Raw genomic sequence first — 20,375 nt, forward strand, 5'->3', positions numbered from 1 at the left:
TAGGGAAATTCCCCGAAGGATGTGGATAATGACGTGAGACGACACGACAACATTCACCACATCCATGATCACCCACCACAACAGCCTGCATACATCAAAGTCCAATATACTCTCCAGCCAGAAAGGTCAATCTAATCAATCCAGCTTCTCCACCAAGAACCTGCTCGCATCCCCCGCATCAGCAACGTAAGAGAAATGCGGCGCCGCAACAATCAATGTCCCATGGCAGACCTGGTCCCCAACCGCGCAATAAATCTTGGTCTTATCCTTAGGGAAGTCTGGAATCTGCCCGTTGTCTTGCTGGTTGCGGGTATCTCCGAACAAGACGACTCCCTTGATTTGGTCCTTGATAGCATCGGACAGTTTGGGGATGGCGCCGTGCATGACGGCCGTTCCTTGGCTATTAACCACCGTCATCAGTCCTCTGATTACATTTTCCACTTGAAAGGCAGGAAATAAAGGAAATATGTATACATACCTATAGCCTCCCGCCACAATCTGCGTATCGGGACACTTGCTCGCCGCCTGCTCAAACAATCCCTTCGCTTCTTCGATCGCCTCATCAGATGTTCCCGCCGGCAGGGAATTCGCTGCCAGAGTCGCCTGGTACTTGGGCCCCACGCCCTGGCATGCAACTTCCTGGTTACGGGCGCTCTTGAGGTCGTTGCAGACGGCAGGGCCGGTCGAGCCGCCGAGGAGGCCTTGTTCAGTAGAGGCGCGGGCGAAGATAAAGGTTACTGGTTGGCAGGGACCATCGCGGAGCTCATTGCCTGAGGATGAAGCTTTGAAAGATATTTGGTTAGTTAGGGGCTGGGATGGATGGAGTGGAGGTGCTTAGGTACTCTGGCGCTGCTCGATTGGGCCTGCTGTGACTAGGCCGGCGAGGAGGAGGGACAGGAGTTTGAAGTTCATTTTGTAGGTATTGGACTACAAAATCGTGGTCAGTTGTATCTCGAGTAAAAGAGAAGTTGTCTTCTACGGAGGCATGGACTCATTTATCTACTTACCCAAGAGAAGGTATGCGGGGTTTCTCAAATCCACTTACTTGCTCAGTCTACTTTAGAGCAGCCCCTTTTGTTTCAAGTGTTCTTAGCCCTAAGGCTGATCCGTGTGAGGCCGAAGGATATCGGCATCAAGGAGACCTGGAAAGGAAACAGGTCCGGGAAGTGGGCGAATTCTAATTTGTTGAGCAGGACATATAGCTATACGACAACCGTGGACCATCTCCCAACAAGATAAGCATTCAAATGCCGTCGGGAATACTTCGGGGCCCGTTGGAGTAAAGTTCCGTAGTGACACGAACACCCTACCACGTGTATCAAGTCGTATCAACTCCCGATAATCAGGAACAGTCGATCTTTTACTTTGTTTAGTTCGAAACTTAGGTCGACCGTGGGCGGTTGACACGAAAAGCCAAGGCCAGCCCTGAGGACCAAATTTTGGGGCGAAGGTTATTTCCGTTTCGGGCCAAACCTCCGATGGGGGGAACATGGGAACTTCTGGGTTCCCACTTTCAATCACCTTATGTAAGGCTATTGGAATATGTTCAAGGCCCTGAAAACGAGCAATATGCAAATCTCCAAATTCTCTGCTAATATATTGTTAACTCCATGTCAGATCCTATCTATGGATATTGATATTGCATCCGATGTGTTTGTAAGGGAAGGCTTCTACGGCCCTAAAATATAGGGTTTCGATGAGCCGAAAACGCCCCGCTCCAACGCTCTGCGGTTGAACGGAAGTCAATTGGGGAAAGGGTTCTGTTTCAAATGCTATGCTTTCCGTGCCAAAAATCGAGGCCCTCGATTGAGTGGACCGGAATGTTGTCGGGATCAATCAGCACCCCCAGCTGGGGGGGGAGTTACCTACTCCGCAGGTAGAAAGGAGATGAACTGATCCAGGAACATCACGTATCTAGCAAAGTAAGCACCACTCTATGCCCAGGTGGACCGGAATCGAGTTCCACACACGGCGGGACAAGATAGATCCTTCTCGGCCTGGATTTCACGGGGAAGGCCCATTTTCTGGTCTCCGGCCCTCAGGCGCGGGAAAGTCTTATATCGCGTCATGTATCATCGAATATTTGAAATTGTACCTGCAGAAGAGGATGCATCGCATGTTTCCGTTGGATACTTATTTAAAGACGAAGACCAACACTCGTTCTGTACAGCCCTGCGTTATGTGTCATCTTAAATCGCACATAATGATCACCTATAGGACTCTATTCAATTCCTAGGAAAACGACCCCAACAGAGCTGGAGAAAAAAAGGTTCATTGCTGTTCATCTTCGGAGTAGCTCTCTTTCTTGCCCATTTCTACCGGATTTGAGGTCGGGATGATGACGCGATGCGCCTCCGTAAGGCATTGACTATTTGTCAAAGTCACTGGTTTATTATCCCTCTACAAGGGGATTATTGGAGTACTACATGGTAGCTCTGTAATTATAAACCGTAAATATAGGATACAGTCCATCCCTACATATACTGAGAACCCTCTCGTTTCTATACTGTGTTTGATGCCATTGTTCCAGCTGATGAGTGACTCGAGGTTAGATAGTATAGTTCTTGGGACCTCATCTCTTGAATACAAGTCCCCTCCCTTTTCTCCATGCCAAGTGCACACCCCCCTAATCCACGCAAGCGCTCGGTTGATGCACGTAGCCGCGATGGGTATGCGCTTGACACAGCCTGCTCAACTTTGATATCTTCATCGGCAGCATCCGAAGCCATCGGAAATTGAAGGTCTTTCCGAAATAGAACCCGACCTATCAAGCGAAGTACTTTTGCAGAACCCCTCCAGGACCGTCGGGTTGTCGTGGGGTAATCTGGAGGAGCACTAGCGTTTCACCCCCACATTCTCCGACTCCAATTAGTTCAAAAGCCGTTTTGATAATTGGAAGGAAACGATATCAAATTCGCATTCCTGATCTGAAATTACGAAGCTCATAATGGTTGATACACCAGCTAAAGAAGACCATGTCGATGTTCTCATTGTCGGTGCCGGCCCAGCGGGGCTCATGCTGGCCAACTGGCTAAGTCGCTGCGGAGTCAAGACCCGGATAGTGGACAAGCGTGGCTCCAAGGTATATTCTCGTACCGATACGAGCCGCTATACAGGTGCATACTGACGCCAGTATAGGTCTTCAATGGTCAGGCGGACGGTCTGCAATGTCGCACCCTGGAAATCTTTGACTCATTTGATTTTGCCCACCGGGCATGGCGCGAGGCAAACCATATGTTGGAGATTTGTCTTTGGAATCCTGACAAGGATGGCCGCCTTCAACGAAGTAACCGCATTCCAGACACTATTCCTGGACTCAGTCGTTTCCAACAGATCGTGCTGCACCAGGGTCGCATCGAGCGGTTCTTCCTCGATTCAATCAAGGAACATAGTGACATCCGTGTTGAGCGTGGAGTGTTGCCCACATCTTTCGATCTCGACGAAGCCAAAGCAGGCGATTTCGAGGACTACCCTATCAGTATTACACTTCGTACCTTGGCCGAGGAAGAATCCACCCCTCAACAGCGGCAGCAACATCAGAAATCTTCCGATGGCCAGCAAACAGTAATCGAGGATGGACTTTTCCGAAGTAACTTGGTTGCTGATGACACCGAGGACCTCATCCAAGCGGCAGAGGCCAAAGGAAATCAAACTTCCAACGAAGTCGAGCATATAAAAGCTAAATTCCTGGTCGGTTGCGACGGTGCTCACTCCTGGGTGCGCCGTCAGGTCGGTTTTAGCTTGGAAGGTAGCTCAACCGATTATATCTGGGGCGTGCTCGACATTGTCCCCATCACGGATTTCCCAGATATCCGCCATCGATGCGCTATTCACTCCGCGAATGCGGGTAGCTTGATGGTGATTCCCCGCGAGAATAAACTCGTCCGGCTCTACATCCAGCTCCAGGCGACGGATTCCCAGAAGAATGGCTCCAAGGCTGACCGGTCCTGGATCACCCCGGAGATCATCTTACAATCTGCCCAACGTATCGTGCACCCATATAAGCTCGATTACGCGTATTGCGACTGGTGGACGGCATACCAGATTGGGCAGCGGGTGAGTAACAAGTTTTCGCAAAGCGATCGCGTCTTCCTGGCTGGTGATGCTGTCCATACGCACTCTCCCAAGGCTGGACAGGGCATGAATGTCAGTATGCAGGATAGTAAGTTTTTGAACTCTGGTATGTTTGAAATTAGTTCTCACATTTTGAATAGCGTATAATCTGGGGTGGAAGCTCGCCCATGTCATCAACGGCCTCAGTGGACCTTCCATCCTGCAAACCTATGAGTCTGAGAGAAAGCAGATTGCGCAGGACTTGATCGCTTTCGATCACCGCTTTTCTAGGCTTTTCTCTGGACGTCCAGCCAAGGATATCATGGATGAAGAGGGAGTCAGTATGGAAGAGTTCAAAAGCGCATTTGAAAAAGGAAACGAATTCGCAAGCGGCATAGGTGAGTTTCTTATAATGCTTGAAGAACTCCTGGTACTGATATCGATTTTCGTAGCTGTCAACTATGCTGCCAGTATTCTCGTTGCGAAGGAATCGGATGCCGCAGAACAAGGCAATAACACGATCATCAGTAAGCCAGAGCTGGCTACGAAGATTGATATCGGCAAACGGATACCTAGCTTCAAAGTTTTGAACCATGCTGATGCACGCCCATGGCATCTGCAGGAGCTATTGAAGAGCAACGGACGCTGGCGAGTGATAGTTTTCCCTGGACGACTCGCCGAGCCGCAAAATATGGAACGCTTCGAAAGGCTAGGCGCCTCTTTGGGAGGGCCAGATTCTTTCATTCGCCAGTTCACACCACCAGGCAAGTCTATTGACAGTGTGATCGAAGTCTTGACGGTTCATTCCGGATCACGAAGAGACATCGAACTTCTCGATCTTCCGGAAGCGTTCCACCCCCATCACGGTGACATGGGATGGGATTACTGGAAAGTCTTTGTCGATGAGGAGTCTTATCATGAGGGTCATGGTCAGGCTTACGCAAATTACGGCATTGATCTCAACCGCGGTGCTAGTGTCATTGTTCGCCCTGATCAGTATGTTAGCTGGGTTGGAGAGGTCGATGACTACGAGCAGATGTCGCAATTCTTCAGTGGCTTCATGAGACAACAGGCTGGAAACAATCCCCTATAGAGGATGGAAGCAAGCACTAAATACCGGGTCACGGGATCCGTCCTATATAAAGAAAGGGTACTCAGAGGCCTACCTAGGTAGCCTACGTACATATTTCAAGCTAAATACATTTTATTCTATAGCTACTAGCAAAAAAAGGCACAGCCATAGCATCTCCACAAAGAACCCCTTAATGTAGGGCTTTAACCGAAACATTCAATCAGTCTATAAACCATGCCTGTCAGTGTTGGTCTATGATTCTCCTCTTTCATCAATGCACCAGCCCAAGCATACCACTCCAAGACGTATATAACCATGACCATATCCAAGTATCTATCCCACCATCTAAAGCTTCGACTTCCCAACCCCATTCGCCTTCGCCTTCGCCTCAAAATACTCTCTAACCCTCTCCCTTGCAACAGAAACAACCTCCGCATCCTCAACAGTAGGCGGCACACTAACCTCCGCCGCATACTCCCCCTTCACCCCAATTTCAACAAGCTCCCTAAGAACACGCCTAAGCGTCTTTCCACTCCGCGTCTTGGGAATCATCCCCCGACCCTGTATAATCCCACCCAGCGACGCAATCGCCCCGATCTGCTCGCGGACCAGCGCGTTAACCTCGGCAAATAACTGCGGGCTCGGCGTTGCCGGAAGAGGCCCATTTTCTCCAGGGATCGCGCCAGCTTTGGGCTGAATAAATGCGAAGGGGAGATGGCCTTTTAGCGGGTCGGGGATGCCAACGACGCTTGCTTCGCTAATCGACGGATGCGAGAGGATTGCTTGTTCAATGGATCCTATAGAAATGGGTCAGATCATGTATCCTCTGAGCATGGCCCTGGGAAGCGAGGAAAATCAAATTCCTTACCGGTGCTGAACCTATGCGCGGCAACATTGATGATATCGTCACTCCGCGACATAATATGCACGTAGCCATCCTTATCAATCATTCCCGCATCACCGGTATCAACCCAGCGGCCATTAAAGCGCTTAAGATACCCACGGTAAAACCGTTCTTCGTCCTCGAAGAGGGTTGTGAACGCTGACGGGGCGAGCGGCGGAGCCATAACAATATTGCCCATTGTTCCGCGCGGGACTTCGTTGCCTTCGTCATCAACAATGCGGACATCAAATCCAGGCATCGGAAAGCCTGCTGAGCCGGGACGGGGCGTGAGGGGAGAATGATCTGGTCCGGATGCCAGACTAGTAAGGGCAGCACTCCCGTCCAAGGCAACACCCGTAATCGGGGACCCGGATTCAGATGACCACCAGTTATCAATAACAAGCGCACCATCCGCGGCATACTTACCAAGCAGGTCTTGGTATGAGCTAACAATACCCGGCTCGCTACGCTCACCGGCGAGGAAAAGCGCACGGAGCGATTTCAATCCTCCGCGCTTCCCGACCTCGCCGATAAGCTGGTTGTCCGGGTCGTCTTTCCGGATGGCTCGCATAGCAGTTGGTGCCGTGAAGAGTGCATTCACATTGTGTTTCTCGATGATACGCCAGAACGTTCCTGCATCCGGCGTGCCGACGGGTTTACCTTCAAACAGGACGGTCGTGGCGCCGACCAGCAGCGGTGCATAAAGGATGTACGAGTGCCCGACGACCCAGCCTATGTCCGATGCGCAGAACATTGTGTCCCCGGGACCTTTTATCCCGAAGAGGGATTTTATGGAGAGTTCCAGGCCCACGGCATGCCCGCCTGCTTCGCGGAGGACGCCTTTGGGGAGGCCAGTTGTTCCTATGGAAACATGTGAGTATAAAGAACAGGAGACCAGGAACCGGAATCGTTCTTAGAATCTCTCACCACTTGTATAAATAATATAAAGCGCGTCCGTACTCTTAACAGGGACAGGCCCAGCCTTAACCCCACGGAACCGTGCACTCTTAACGAGTCTCTGCCAATTACGCTGGCCACCGCGCTTATCGGGCTGATTCCAGCGGAGTTGGTCACGCTGCCAGACAATGACCTTGCTCGGCTTGAAGCTGCTTGCCTTGATGGCGCCCTCGACGAGTGGTCTGTAGGAAATGGCCCCTTGGACCCCTCTATTCCACATGACGCTGTCATTATAGCTCTCGGACGCGCGGCCTCAATGCGCTGTGCCAGAGCTTGCGGGCGAAGCCACCGAAGACGGCGGCGTGGATTGCGCCTAGGCGGGTTATTGCCAACGCAGCTATTAGGGCTGCGGGGATCATTGGCACTAGATGCGATACGTGGTCAATTTTTGCTGTTTTTAATGATTCCCCACTTGTACGATGGCGAAGTTGTTGGTTTGCATACTGTAGATAATAACAACATCGCCCTTCTGTACCCCTTCCTCCCTAAGCACACCGGCAAGCACCTCAACCTCATCAAGTAGACGGGCATAAGTATACTTCTCTGTTACACCGGTAACTGGCGATTCCCATACGATCGCAACATTGTCGCCATGGCCTGCGAGCACATGCCGGTCGACACAATTGTAGGTTGTGGAGATCTCGCCGTCAGCGAACCACGACCAGTGATCATGCTCGGTTCCGCTCGCTAGGAACTTTGTCTTCCGTGTTAGGGCACGTGAAGGTTTGCGGTGCCAATGGAGTCTGGCCGCGTGATGGGACCAGAATGTTTCTGGGTCGCCAAGGGAGTGTGAGTGGGTTGTTGATTGGGGGTGCGGAGACATTTTGGGTAGAATGTGCAAATCTGGGGGAAGCTGCTTTGAGAAGCTAAGAGAGAAACAGGTTACACAAGATGAAAACAGTACTCTAGAGCTCTGATATGGAGCGATGATACCCGAGGTCTTTCGGATCGAATAGTACGATTGGCCACGGAGAGAAGGAAGAACCTTAGAAGTTAAGACAGATCGACGAGACAAGTTCATGTCTGTGCGCCATTTGCGGGGGAAATTGGGAAAAGGGAAGCAGGTGAAGCCCAAGAGATCCCCCGGATGCAGCCGAAGCGAGTCCGTGCTTTTCCCCCGCACTTTTCTTTTGGTACCCAGTACTACCCAGGTTGTACCCGACGTATACCTCATGGGCAGTGTTAAGTACGACCTGGAATGAGGTACTACACTTGTACCCTGGTAATTTTGCTTCTTTTGCTTCGGATTTTCTATAGTGAAAAAAGAAGAAACATCTTTATCAATTGTCTATATGGCATAAATGGCTGAAAATGAAGCAAAATAAAACAAGCTCAGTCGTAGGGTATCATATCGAAATGCCTGCTAATGCGCGACTGCGATCTTCTGGCTTCGTCGCCTTTTTTTTTTGTTTCTTTCGGGGGTGCTCCTAGGCGTGTCCGAAAGATTTCTCCGATCGCAGCTTATCAGGTAAGCAGAGACCGAAGAAGAGAGACGATCGTCAAGGAAAAAGAGTAAGGGGAGCTTGTGGAAATCTAGACAGCCAATCTGCATGCCTGGGCGCATTTCCAAAGAGCAAAGAAAAGCCAAAACCAAAAATTTTACGCTGAAGGCTTGCAGACACTGGCCTCAATCCCCACACCAGTTCTCAAGCCCTTCAAAATGCGAGCGTAAAAAAATGTAGCATGGCAAGGACCACCGACGCCGAACGAGGTAACCAAAAGACAGAACCCTCCAGATGCACCCGGGACCAAAAGAGAGGAAGAGAGAAAAAGGAAACAGCCATTATTTCAGTGGGAAGTCCAACGCCTCCCGGACGGACCCGGCCGATCACAAGAGAGTACACTGAAGCCGACTGCGATGCCGCGACCGGTCGGGCCGGAAGGACTTGGGATATTCGGGGCCTGCATCGCGATCGCGGTGGCCTGATCCGAAGCCTGTCGGGCGACGGTCTGCGCCACGCCCACCTGCCGCCTGTTGTCGCTGCTGGCGCAGCATGCGGACCACGTCGTAGAAGGCCTTCTCCACGTTGATACAGTTCTTCGCGGATGCCTCGACAAATTCACATCCCAGCTCCTTGGCCAATGCTTGGCCTTCCTGTGCTGAGACTGCGCGCTCGACAGCCTTGTCGCTCTTATTGCCGACTAGCATGACGGGCACAGGCATTGCAGGACCCGATGAGGCGTTCATGGGCGAGTTCAAATAGCTAGGGCCGGAGGGGGAGCCGGAGCTTGAGGATTCCTTGACCATCTTGATTTGATTGTAGAATTTTGTGATGCGGGAGAAGGAGGCGCGCGATGTGATGCTGTACACCAATACGAAGCCCTCGCCATCCCGGATCCACTGGTCTCGTAGTGCGGTATATTCTTCCTGACCCGCTGTGTCCAGCACCTCGAGCATACACGACTGTTGATCGATCACGACTTGTTTGCGATATGAATCCTCGATGGTTGGATCGTATGTTTCGACAAAGTGATTAAGACACAACTAGTACAGTTTTAGTCGGGTTTCTTCTCCAAGTGTTAAGGTGTCAAGGTCGACCAACCTGAATGGTAAGGGCGGTCTTTCCAACACCTCCGTCTCCTAACACCACCAGCTTGTACAACGTCATTTTTCCAGCCATGGCAACTGGAATTGAGAACAGATCGGAAAGAAACAAAGACAATCAAGCTAGAGAAGTCAGTAACTTGATAGCGATACAGCTTGCAAGCGACATACCTATAATTATTTCAGGGGAAAGAGAGGGGAGGTTCGAAGTCGCAAGGAGGGGGGAAAGGTGTGAAGTGGCCCACGTTCCAGGCGGGGGGCGAAAAAGAAAAGCGGGAGCTTCCACGCGATTCACAGCAACCCCCAATTGTTGCCGGTAGGATGACGCAAAAGGGATGGGAATAGAGAAGGGGAGAAAAGAGGGAAAAAGAGAATTAGAGAAGAGAGAGATAGAGAGAGAGAGGGGGGGGGATTGTGCGAAGTCTGGTCCGGGGGGCTGGAACGAAGTGGAGAGAGGGGTTCAAGGGAAGGGAATATAAGGAAGATAGGAATATACGGAGTACCTAGGGAATATAGAAAGATATTAAAGAATTAAGGAATTAAGGAATTAGATATGAAAATATAGAATAGAAATAGAATATAAAATAGAATATAAAATTATAAAGAGAATGAAATTCGTACTTTTCCCGAGATCCTCCCTGTTCTCTTCCTACATATTCCTCTACTCGACTTTTTTCTACAACTCCGAGACGGTTTCGGATACAAAACAAATAAATCAAAGCTAAACCTATAAAAGGACGAAAAATAGAGACATTATACGGGGGGGGATCTTATAATTAAGCCAAACGCCTTCAGTGACAGCTCCATGAAGTCATACACTTTCTCTTTCTTATGGAGTACGGAGTACATTTTCCCAATATCCACATTGTAGTCTAGGGTGCTTTTTCACTTATACCCTTTATCTTATACTATATGTTATACATCCGAAGACCTCTAGAATTAAAAATCCCTTCTGAACGGATCAGACAATCCCGGAGAAAGTAAAAAGTAAAGAGAAAAAACTTCTACAAGAGTAAAATCACTCGAAAATAAAGAAGAAAAAGTCCAGGTCCCGAAGGTCCCACTGTGAAAAGGAGAAACGCACAGGGCACAGTGGATAATCCCGGACTTGAAGCTCATTTCCTTGCGGGAGAGGAAGCTGAGCTTCCTATTTTCTCTCTGGTTTTTCTCTTCAAAAATTTAATTTAAGGAAAATTTGATTAGCCGAGAAACTGTTCCTTATAACATTTCATCTATTCTCAAAGGCACTTGCGTGCCCCAGTCTGCACGTGGAAGACATCGATCTATATGGTTCCATGCTTAGTCTACTATCTACTATCTACTATGAATATGTACGGTATAATAATAATCCATTGGATGTTTACATAGAATTATCTAAAGTCCCAATTGGTTCTATGGAATTAATTAAATTAGTGCAATGCCCCATTTCCCTGGGCACTTTAAAAATTCGGAGTTAATTACTATCAAGTATTCGTACTGTGTATAGCCCTTAAAATTTTAACACCTACTTAGGTATAGCCCTGGAGCAGTTTATAAAGTCTCCCTCCCTCCATGGCCCTGGGAGACGCTACCCCAATAGCGCAAGTCAAACGAATCCCGCGATGGGTCCTAAACCATATATTGTACCCTGCAGTTTGGATTCCGGAATATCCATCTCTTTAAAAGTTCAACGCCAACCTCAAACTAGTTTAGGATCGAGTCTTGGCCTACTTATTGGCTCTCGTTATTGCCTTCCACGTTCTACCCCTGCCTATTCTCCCCCTGTCCATTCTATCCCTGCCACTTGCATTTCCCAGGTATGAGTCTCTCTATCCCCTGTCCGCGTCAATCTGGCATACTTGACATTTAGCTAGGTCCAAAGAGCCTATAACCACTGGTGAATGTCAGAGGCTTCATCTCTCTTACAATGTCCACCCGCGGAACGGCACGTAAAAATGTCCCCATTGATACATAGATCGTCCTAGGGCCTTGCGAGCCACAAAGGTGGACAACACAACGGGAGGAAGTTCGGAAGGTGGGTATGTACTCCCTATGGTCCATTTCTTTTACTTTCGGATTTTTTTCCTTCTCTTCCTCTCATAGAATCCACCGCTCTATTTCCTTAGTAGGCAACTGGTTGGGCATCAACTCATAGGGCCCGGGATGGCTCCGTTTCCCGTCCCAGTTCTGTGGCCGCGGGCCAGGGGTTATATCGGGGAAACTGTTCCCGTCCACTTTTTTGGTTGAACGTAATAGGCCGGGTCCCGACGGAACCATATTGATTTCTCGTTCTCTCCAGGGTTTTCTCTTTTTCTTTTTGATACATCCACGGCCTCTTCTCAATTTCCAAGGGAACCATAAACTGTATGGCAAACTGTATGTAGCGATGTGTACTCAAGCACCTTTGTTACCCCCTTTTGTATATCAGATATCAGCATATTCAACTCCAGTCAGCACGCCCAATGATTGTTTCATCCTCCCCCCTGTTCACACGGAAAGGCCCGGCCCAACGGCTGACTTGCCAGTATGCTATTAAGGGAAAGCTCTTCCCGTGGTACCAATGGTGGCCGTGCATTTGATTGAAGGGCCAGGGGTTGGTCCAACGGCTCCTCCCGTTTGGCCGTTATATATGGGGAACGCTGACTTTGTGCCGTTCAACGGTCCGCTATGGTCTCGCCCTGGTCTCAGGATTTTAATCTCGAATCCTGTTCATACCGGCTAAGGACTACCGGTGACGGGATTTGGTATGCACCTGCCTTATACTGACGTGCATGATGCGACGGCTTTTGGTCATGTCCCGTGAATCCTTGATCCTGTCATCTGATTGTGGATGTGTGCATCCATCGTGCGTCTGGGCGTCCGGCGATCGGCAGGTTCCCAGCAGGTTGGCCCTTGGGAAACTGGTTGACTGTTGCGAACGGACTGATGTGACATTGTAAGATTATCCCTTGAGGCCCAATCTTGGGGGATCCTCGTTGTTGATCCGTGGCTTGGATACTGCCCAAGGTTGACCATGTTTGTGCCTCGGATATCTCACAAAATCGGATCACATGTATACTTCACCCTGTATATTGCAGATGTAGATGTCGATCTCAACATGCCAAGTCCCCGAAAGATCCCTGATGGTATGCCTCTCAAGCATGCTGGATCAATAATGTGATCCTCCCGTTACGCTATTGATTGGGCCAATGCCGGTGGGACTAGTTCAACGTCAGGTGAGCGTGTCAAAGCTCAATAATAGGTACATCACTAGGACGATTATTTGTGGAGAAAGGGGAGAAAGCCATGTGGCCAAAAGGCTTAAGCTCCAAGCATGATCTCGCATTATTCCAACTTTATTACCATTTTGGTTAGTCTTTAGACTCATCAGCTGCACTTGTACCTCGGTAGTACTGCGTACTCCTTTCCTTTTTGGAAGAATAAGATCAGGCCATTATGTTTAGTCTTCAATAGGGGCTATCATCTAGTCTATGTGATCAACGGAGTATTGGTCATCGATATGGCATCGTGTCAAATGGCATTTATAGAAGTCCACGGGTGGACCTCGGGAGACATACTTGGTATGTAAGCTGTGATGATGATGCAGAACGGGTTTCAGGAAAAATAATCTATCTGTGACACGGCTGTGTAGTTAGCGTAATGGGATTTATCTTCTTTCGGGTTCGGATTCTAGCTGAGATTCAGCTTGAAGTCAATATAAATCCGTCAATATATTCCATACTGCTAGTGATTGGACTCTTCACAGTGCCGTTAATCTACTACATACCCATTTTTAGGTTGTCACATCTAAAGCTCTATGGAGAAGCTGTACTCCGTACGACTCCATGAAACGTGGCAGGATTTGTATATTTCTATTGCTCATTAAACACTCGAGGAAAAAAGTCACATGAGAAACACTGACAGCTTTGGAATGAGGCCGTAACGAAGAACTAGAGAACTTCCAAGGTTGGTATTCGAAACTGCAGATATTGTTCAGCTGGTACTTACTACCTTAAATATCGAAATGTCCCCATCGCACTATATAAACATATTTACAACCCCGGAATAACATACAATCTCACTGCTTCAGCAGAAATCACCCTCGCTGAATATCATTCAAATAAGCCGTCACCCTCTCCACCAAAATCCGCCGTGGCTCCGCTTGATCGCTATCACTCAGTGCATGCGATGCATTAGGAATAACCATACTCCTTGGATCCCAGATCTGCCGCCCACTCCCATCGGCAGCAATCTGCCACCTCTTCAAGAGAGCCTCCTTATTAACCCACGGGGGAACCGACTGATCCCTCCCAGAGTACAGCACCAGCATTTTCTGCTTCAGCAAGGCCCTCTCCCGAATCATGCCAAATGTCCTACGGAACTGCTCATCACTCAAATCGGAACTAAACAAATCATCCTCAGACGGATCCTCCGGACTATCCGGACTAACCAGACTCAAGAACCGTCGGCTGCTAACCGGCGCAGAGGGCGGATACCCAATCCGCGACGTCACAGATAACGGCACGACCGTATCAACAAGATCATGATCCTCATATGTCGCCCGCCGCGCATCAGCAACAGCCTTATTGTATATCGCGCGCATCTTGGCCGGGCTATCACGTTCAGTGCCACACTTCACAACCCATAATATACCCTCGCGGTCAGAAACAGGCGCTTGCATAATAGCCCCGTCAACAGGTTCCCGCACAATTGGCTTCCAGTGGCGGTCGAAGACAGGGTGTGCGGGCCGTGGGTTGGGACAGTTGATATAGTGCATCACGTCCTGGCTACCTGTCGAATGTCCCATGATGACCACCTTTCCGGCACCGAATTGTGGCTCTTTGTATTTGCGGACATACGATACGCACTGTGACAGCTCGTCGATGTCTTTGCCCAGTCGTCCCATGCCCCACCCGCCGCCGGCGCAGGATAGGATCAGCGAGAATACGCTCCATTGGGATGGGTCCAGCGCGCGTACGACGTCGCTCAAATAGTCGACTGAGCCGAGACTGTCACCTAGCCCGCCGACGAAGACGAGTGTGTGGGGCTTGGGTACATGGCTGCGGGTGTATTCGAAAGCGACGAGGGTTTCGGTCTGAGGTGGCGTTAGCAGTGCGGATGGCTTAGCTGCGGGGTGGGTGGCATACGCAGTGGTGTAACACACCGGGCTGTCCCTGGGCCAGTGAGGTGAGTAGCTTGAGTTGCATTATGAGACGTTGGGTGCCGCAGGCGGTAGTAATACCCAGGTGCAGATTGGTTTAACAATGTGCGTCAGATCAGATAAGAGAATCAGATAAGGAGCTATCACGGACTTATTCCGATACCGGCTTCGCGAAGAACGGTAAAGATGAAAGTTAGGGCTTGAATATAATATTACTAGCAGGTATTTGGTATTATATTTCCAATTCCCGAAATCGGAATTTGAGTTCCATACTTCGCTCGAGTTCATCATCCCTATATCAACTCTTAACTAATGTGAAACGAAAAAAAAAATGAATACAGCTGAAGGTATCTAAGTACCCTTATCCTTGTATTACCACGAACTAACTCCAACAGAACCTCATTGAGCGGCAACGAAAAGCAGCGAGTTGGGGTCACGTCTCAAGGAAACTACATTTTCCTTCGACTCTCAGAGCCAGAAGTAAATTTTCATAGCCGTTGGGCATTGCTCTAAAAAGAGAACCATGATCTCAATCGTACATCGTCTTTCTACCGTCAAGAAAGATGGTAGAACGACCATGATGCGCGATGGAGGTGTCGTGGAAGAAGTAATCACAAAGAAACTTGGAACTCATGGCCTAAATAAAGGGCTTATGCTGATGCTGTTAAGATGCAGAACCTCAACACCGTCTAGGCAATCAAGTTGACAATCACTCAAGTGACATCACTGAAACGAAGCAAGCCAGTGAGGGCGAACAGTTAATTTGGAATCGTCGTCCACTACACCTACCAAGAAGCTAACGAGAACAAAACTCCCTCTGGCATCGGAGCAAGGGGGTATGTCTTATCATACACTCCTATCTGCTCATTGCACTTATTTCACTCGTGGATGCCAGTATCATGCTGAATAAAAACAAGTCCTACTATTGAGGTCTAGGCTCTAGGATTGATTGAGGATTCAATCTTCCATTGTTCATAATGTTCCCTTTCAATCGGCTTGCAAGAAAGCTATGGCGAACTATTCTTGTGCACACTCTAACCGCGGGGTCGCAGACGGGGCTTCCTCTTCACTGCAAATCGAGACAGCATTGGATTAGGAGCAATCTGAGAACAAACACAGCAAAGGTCAGCATGCGTGCCTCTTTCGGCTTTGAGGTACACTTACAGGAAACCCGCAGTCCCACATAGAAGTCTCCTTGTTTTCTCTAAATGATATGAGTATCACTCCGAGGCTACCAGGATGCGTAGGTATAGCAGTATACTCACAATATGCGCCGCCGAAATATGTCTCTTTACCCGCCCCGGGTCAGGTCGCCCCTCCGCTGTATCGAGAGCCGTGCAATATGGGCACCTGAAGGCACATGAAGGGATTTCCTTTGGAAGACCGACGAGAGTTAGCCATGTCTTGAAATGTTAGCTTGGGGTAACTAGGTTTGAATACTCACGATCATCACATGGTCAACTGGCCACTGGGTTGAGGAGTGCTGTCGGCATGCACACACTTTCTTGCGTTGGCTCCAGAATTTGCGCGTGAGTAAATATCAACCGAAGGACTTGGGGGACATATGCTTACACCCAGTAGTTAGGTTGCACTTTCGGGTCGATTCTCGTCCAGTAGAACCCCCGGAGTGGGCTGCCATCGCTAGTGATCCAAGGATTCGTAAGGGGCGGGTCCTCAGGCTTGGAGGCCATCCTGCTCGAAACAAGGCACTTTGTTAGCAACTTGACTCTGATGCACTCTGGAACTTCAATGTCTGAGGTGCGACACTAAGGTCTCCCAGTATCAATTGGATTCGAGCAGATTGGATGATATACGTGCCTGGTGGTCTCGCAGACTTGATTTAGCGATGCAGGGACGGGTACGCGATGGTCATGGGTGTGAGAAATCAGTGTAAGCAAACGAGTGACGATGACTTAGGAGAATATCTGATGGGGGATCGACTTGGTTAAGGACCTAGCAGGCCACTGAGATGGGACAGCTCAAACAACCTACATATGGCAGTCGCGAGGAAAGAGCGAAATTTGACGCTATTCTGAGACCAGTGACCATATCAAGCTCATATCGTACAACATTGATGTCACAGAAATGCCTTTAAATGTTCATATACAAAGAGAAACAAAAGAATTGCCCTGAGTCCCTCGACTCTCCTCCTCGACACCTTACAGCACCACACTGCTCATTCAAGGTCTTAACTTGTCTTGCCTCACGACTACTATGTTTACTGTGGTACAAAAATAATTCCAATGTTATTTGCTGACGACTCCATCTGTCACAGGTCAATATTGACTTTAACTCTACTGCTTGGCTGTTAACAAGAGGTTTCCTGCAGGGCAAAACTGTTGAGATTTTGTCAAAAAGCCAAAGCCGTTGGAGATCTGAGATAAGAAATGAAATAAAAAATAAATAAATAAAAAATTATATCGAGGAAGACAAGGTGATATGCTTGATATTTCCATTTTTGGCCTTCGCAATATTGACCGGGGGTTGCAGTCTTGTCGAAGATCGATAGGAGATTATGCACGCGAGAACCAATAAGAGGTATCGTCCTTTTGATTCTGTCCTTGTCACAACATGGGTATGGACATTTAAGATCTTCACAACCCCCAATCAGGCACACCCAGGAATCATCCCAATTTGAAACCACCTCACCATTTCGGTTGTCCTCTCCTATCTATTTGCAATGAACAGTCATGATCAAGTCCCAGAACAGTACGAAGAGATCACCACACGCGAAAATGAGGCCAGACCTATCCTCAAACGTACCCTCGCGGGCAAAGACAACGCCAAAACGCAGGCAGTCATTTCCGAGCTGGTTCACACAAGACGAGGTCTCAAACAACGTCATATTCAAATGATAGCCCTGGCTGGAACGATCGGTACTGGCCTCTTCCTTGCGACCGGAAAATCCCTAGCAAGGGGTGGACCACTAAGCATGTTGCTCGCATATTCCATTGTGGGCATGCTTATCTGCTGCGTGGTATTTTCCGTGGCTGAGCTCAGTGCTCTAGCGCCTCTTTCCGGTGGCATTATACGACACGCAGAATGGTTCGTTGACCCTGCGCTGGCGTTTGCTCAAGGTTGGAATAGTGTTTATGCAAATGCTATCCTACTGCCGGCTGAGATGGTGGCTTGTGCTGTCATTATCGACTTTTGGTCTGACGTTAACCATGCGGTATGGATTAGCGTCCTTGGCGCGCTGCTTGTTATTAGCAATATGCTATTGGTCAGCATCTACGGCGAGTTGGAGTTTGTCTTTGCAATGTTAAAGATTGTTCTCATTGTCGGTGTGAATATCATGGTGAGTAGGTCTCACTGCGCAAAGGATGCTCTGGTTGGTTTCTGACTGCTTTTCATATAGAGTATCTGCATCACCGCTGGGGCAGGCCCAAAGGGTTATCCCATGGGGTTTCGATTCTGGCGAGACCCTGGACCCTTTGTGCAATTTCTTGGTATCGATGGCTCATTGGGACGCTTCCTTGGGTTTTGGCGTATTCTGAGCAGTGCAGCTTATGCATTTTCTAACGTCGAGAACATATCAGTTGCAGCATCTGAAACGCAGAATCCTCGCCATAACATTCCCAAGGCCGCCAAACGTGTGTTCTGGAGAATCCTGATATTTTATCTGATCACCATTTTTATGATGGGCCTTATTGTCCCCTCCAATGACAAGGGGCTGATGTCAAATTCCGGGGATGCCGGAGCGTCTCCATTTGCAATCGCTGCCAATAATGTCGGGATCAAAACGGTACCTTCGATCATTAATGCCGTCGTTGTCACAAGTGCATGGAGCGCTGGTAACTCTGGTGAGTAGGGACTCTGTCGGCTACTCTACTTCTGCTAACCCGAAGACAGCAATGCTCGTTGGAACCAGAACTCTATATGGACTCGCTCAAGAGGGACATGCCCCGAAACTATTTACTCGCCTCAATCGCTTCGGTGTTCCCTGGATATCAGTTGCCGCAGTCGGATCTTTTCTTGCCTTGGGGTATATGACACTATCATCCGCAGCTTCCGTGGTATTTGATTGGCTCCAGCAACTGGTTTCAGCTGCCTCTTTGGTGCATTGGATCAATATAGAGGTAATCTATCTGAGGTTCTTTTATGGCTGTAAGAAGCAAAAGATCAGCCGTACTGAACTCCCTTGGAAGAGCCCCTTTCAACCTTATGCAGCATGGATTTCTCTGGTTTCGTTCAGTACAATTCTGCTTACTGGCGGATTCTACGTGTTTATCGAGGGCAATTGGAGTCCTCAAACCTTTATATCGTCATACTTCAACATCCCCCTTATATTTGTCTTATATTTTGGGTACAAGTTTTGGCGAAAGACCCGACTTGTTACGCTGGAAGAAATTCCAATCCAGGAATTTCTTCGCGTCGCTAATGAAAATCCGGAACCCGTTTCATCTCCAGCTACAGGGTGGCGGAGATTAAATATCCTGTGGGCTTGATTCTGGGGATTTGGAATGTGGCTATGGGAGAAAGAAAAGACATGTTTGAACCTGGGCCAAATGGACCGATTATCTTTCAAGTGTTCATTTAATCTGCCCAAATATGCACGCTTGCCCACCAGAGCAGGACTCGACACTTCTTCTTAGCCCTTCTCTCTGCTGACAGTAGAGCGCACATCAATATTACTCAATTCCAAATCGCCTTGCCACCTCTCGGAAGCCATCAGACTCAACCCACATATCCACCCAACCCTCAGTCTTGGCCGTCGCAGCCTGCTCTTTTGACATCTCTTCCTCCTGCTCACGATCCACATAGATAGTCTGAAACCCGCAGCTCTTCGCAGCCTTCAAATCGTGCAGATGCGCCGCAACCAGTGCGCACTGGCTTGGCTCCAATCCAAACTTTTTGGCAGCTCCATTATAAACCAGCGGAGAAGGTTTGTAAGCTCCGAAGTTCTCTGCGCTAACAAGATGCTTGAAAGGCAGTGACCCATGTCGCTGGAGATCCTGCAGCAAAGAGACATTCCCATTCGACAGGGTAGAAGTGTCGAACAGACGGTTCAATAACTCAAGACCCTGGGTACTATCTGGCCACGGGTTCAGCCGATGCCAGGCAAAAGCGAGTTCCCACAGCTTCTCGTCAGTGAACAGGCCGTCCAGACTGCGCTGCCGCAGGAGGTCCTGAAGGGCATTGTAGTGGTGCTGATCTACTGACACAAACTCGTTGGATGGATCAAATGTACTGGTAAAACCATTGTAAGTCTGGCGCCATTCTGCGACGAATGCTAGCCAGTCTTCCCAGGTCATGGCTGCAGCGCGGTCCCGCAAATCGGCTGGGAGGCCCTTGTGGGCATGGTTCACGGCATCTAGGGCGGCTGCGTTCAGCTCTTCCGCGACACATGTACGCCACGATACTACTGTGCCAAATGTATCGAAAAATAGCATCTGAGGCGGGTGGTCCGTCGACATTTTGCGTAGTTGGTGTTGGTGTAGTTGGGGATATGTTGATAGTTGATATGCAGCTATTCCCCGCACTTTCGAGGTTATGTCGGTTACCGAGCTCTTCCCAGTTGGGATATTAACAACGTTGAGATCCCAGCTAGATGTGTATGTAGGTCAGAGTGAAATCGAGTCTATCCACATGCTCTTGGAATGACCTCGGGCACGCAAATATGCTTAGTCAGTCCGGTTAGTCGCATCTCCAGATCTAACAGCCTGATTGTTCTGGCGGAAAGATATTGGATTAAGAAGGGATTCGTTTGTTTCTCTCGAGACAAGCACACAGTGTAATAAGTCCG

At 49.0% G+C, this 20,375-nt stretch overlaps 8 protein-coding genes across 8 annotated transcripts; 2 read left to right on the top strand and 6 right to left on the bottom strand.

Annotated features, from left to right (window-relative positions):
* Positions 1-135: 135 nt before the first annotated feature.
* Positions 136-912, bottom strand: N7519_010729 (cutinase family protein; the record flags this gene model as incomplete). The annotated part of the gene is made up of 3 exons (XM_057297502.1): positions 136-400; positions 479-782; positions 843-912. 3 exons carry the CDS (start codon positions 910-912, stop codon positions 136-138), a joined length of 639 nt encoding a protein of 212 aa, XP_057145384.1.
* Positions 913-2,947: 2,035 nt separating this feature from the next.
* N7519_010730 (putative FAD monooxygenase) lies at positions 2,948-5,146 on the top strand (the record flags this gene model as incomplete). The annotated part of the gene is made up of 4 exons (XM_057297503.1): positions 2,948-3,082; positions 3,139-4,162; positions 4,215-4,451; positions 4,506-5,146. The coding sequence occupies 4 exons, from the start codon at positions 2,948-2,950 to the stop codon at positions 5,144-5,146; spliced, it is 2,037 nt and encodes a 678-aa protein (XP_057145385.1).
* A 324-nt stretch (positions 5,147-5,470) lies between these two features.
* On the bottom strand, positions 5,471-7,788 carry N7519_010731 (putative acyl-CoA synthetase; the record flags this gene model as incomplete). The annotated part of the gene is made up of 4 exons (XM_057297504.1): positions 5,471-5,922; positions 5,994-6,869; positions 6,936-7,217; positions 7,410-7,788. The coding sequence occupies 4 exons, from the start codon at positions 7,786-7,788 to the stop codon at positions 5,471-5,473; spliced, it is 1,989 nt and encodes a 662-aa protein (XP_057145386.1).
* A 1,005-nt stretch (positions 7,789-8,793) lies between these two features.
* rasB (Ras small monomeric GTPase RasB) lies at positions 8,794-9,586 on the bottom strand (the record flags this gene model as incomplete). Its single annotated transcript, XM_057297505.1, has 2 exons — positions 8,794-9,450; positions 9,509-9,586. The coding sequence occupies 2 exons, from the start codon at positions 9,584-9,586 to the stop codon at positions 8,794-8,796; spliced, it is 735 nt and encodes a 244-aa protein (XP_057145387.1).
* A 3,978-nt stretch (positions 9,587-13,564) lies between these two features.
* N7519_010733 (uncharacterized protein) lies at positions 13,565-14,675 on the bottom strand (the record flags this gene model as incomplete). Its single annotated transcript, XM_057297506.1, has 2 exons — positions 13,565-14,563; positions 14,616-14,675. The coding sequence occupies 2 exons, from the start codon at positions 14,673-14,675 to the stop codon at positions 13,565-13,567; spliced, it is 1,059 nt and encodes a 352-aa protein (XP_057145388.1).
* Positions 14,676-15,695: 1,020 nt separating this feature from the next.
* N7519_010734 (uncharacterized protein) lies at positions 15,696-16,320 on the bottom strand (the record flags this gene model as incomplete). Its single annotated transcript, XM_057297507.1, has 2 exons — positions 15,696-15,831; positions 16,202-16,320. 2 exons carry the CDS (start codon positions 16,318-16,320, stop codon positions 15,696-15,698), a joined length of 255 nt encoding a protein of 84 aa, XP_057145389.1.
* Positions 16,321-17,309: 989 nt separating this feature from the next.
* N7519_010735 (uncharacterized protein) lies at positions 17,310-19,077 on the top strand (the record flags this gene model as incomplete). The annotated part of the gene is made up of 3 exons (XM_057297508.1): positions 17,310-17,927; positions 17,988-18,432; positions 18,482-19,077. 3 exons carry the CDS (start codon positions 17,310-17,312, stop codon positions 19,075-19,077), a joined length of 1,659 nt encoding a protein of 552 aa, XP_057145390.1.
* Positions 19,078-19,260: 183 nt separating this feature from the next.
* On the bottom strand, positions 19,261-20,046 carry N7519_010736 (haloacid dehalogenase, type II; the record flags this gene model as incomplete). The annotated part of the gene is made up of 1 exon (XM_057297509.1): positions 19,261-20,046. The coding sequence occupies one exon, from the start codon at positions 20,044-20,046 to the stop codon at positions 19,261-19,263; it is 786 nt and encodes a 261-aa protein (XP_057145391.1).
* Between the last annotated feature and the right edge of the window lie 329 nt (positions 20,047-20,375).

The sequence above is a fragment of the Penicillium mononematosum genome, assembly GCF_028829835.1.
Source record: "Penicillium mononematosum strain IBT 11891 chromosome Unknown utg000005l:1.0-9366267.0:1.0-9372171.0, whole genome shotgun sequence".
Classification (NCBI taxonomy): Eukaryota; Fungi; Ascomycota; class Eurotiomycetes; order Eurotiales; family Aspergillaceae; genus Penicillium; species Penicillium mononematosum.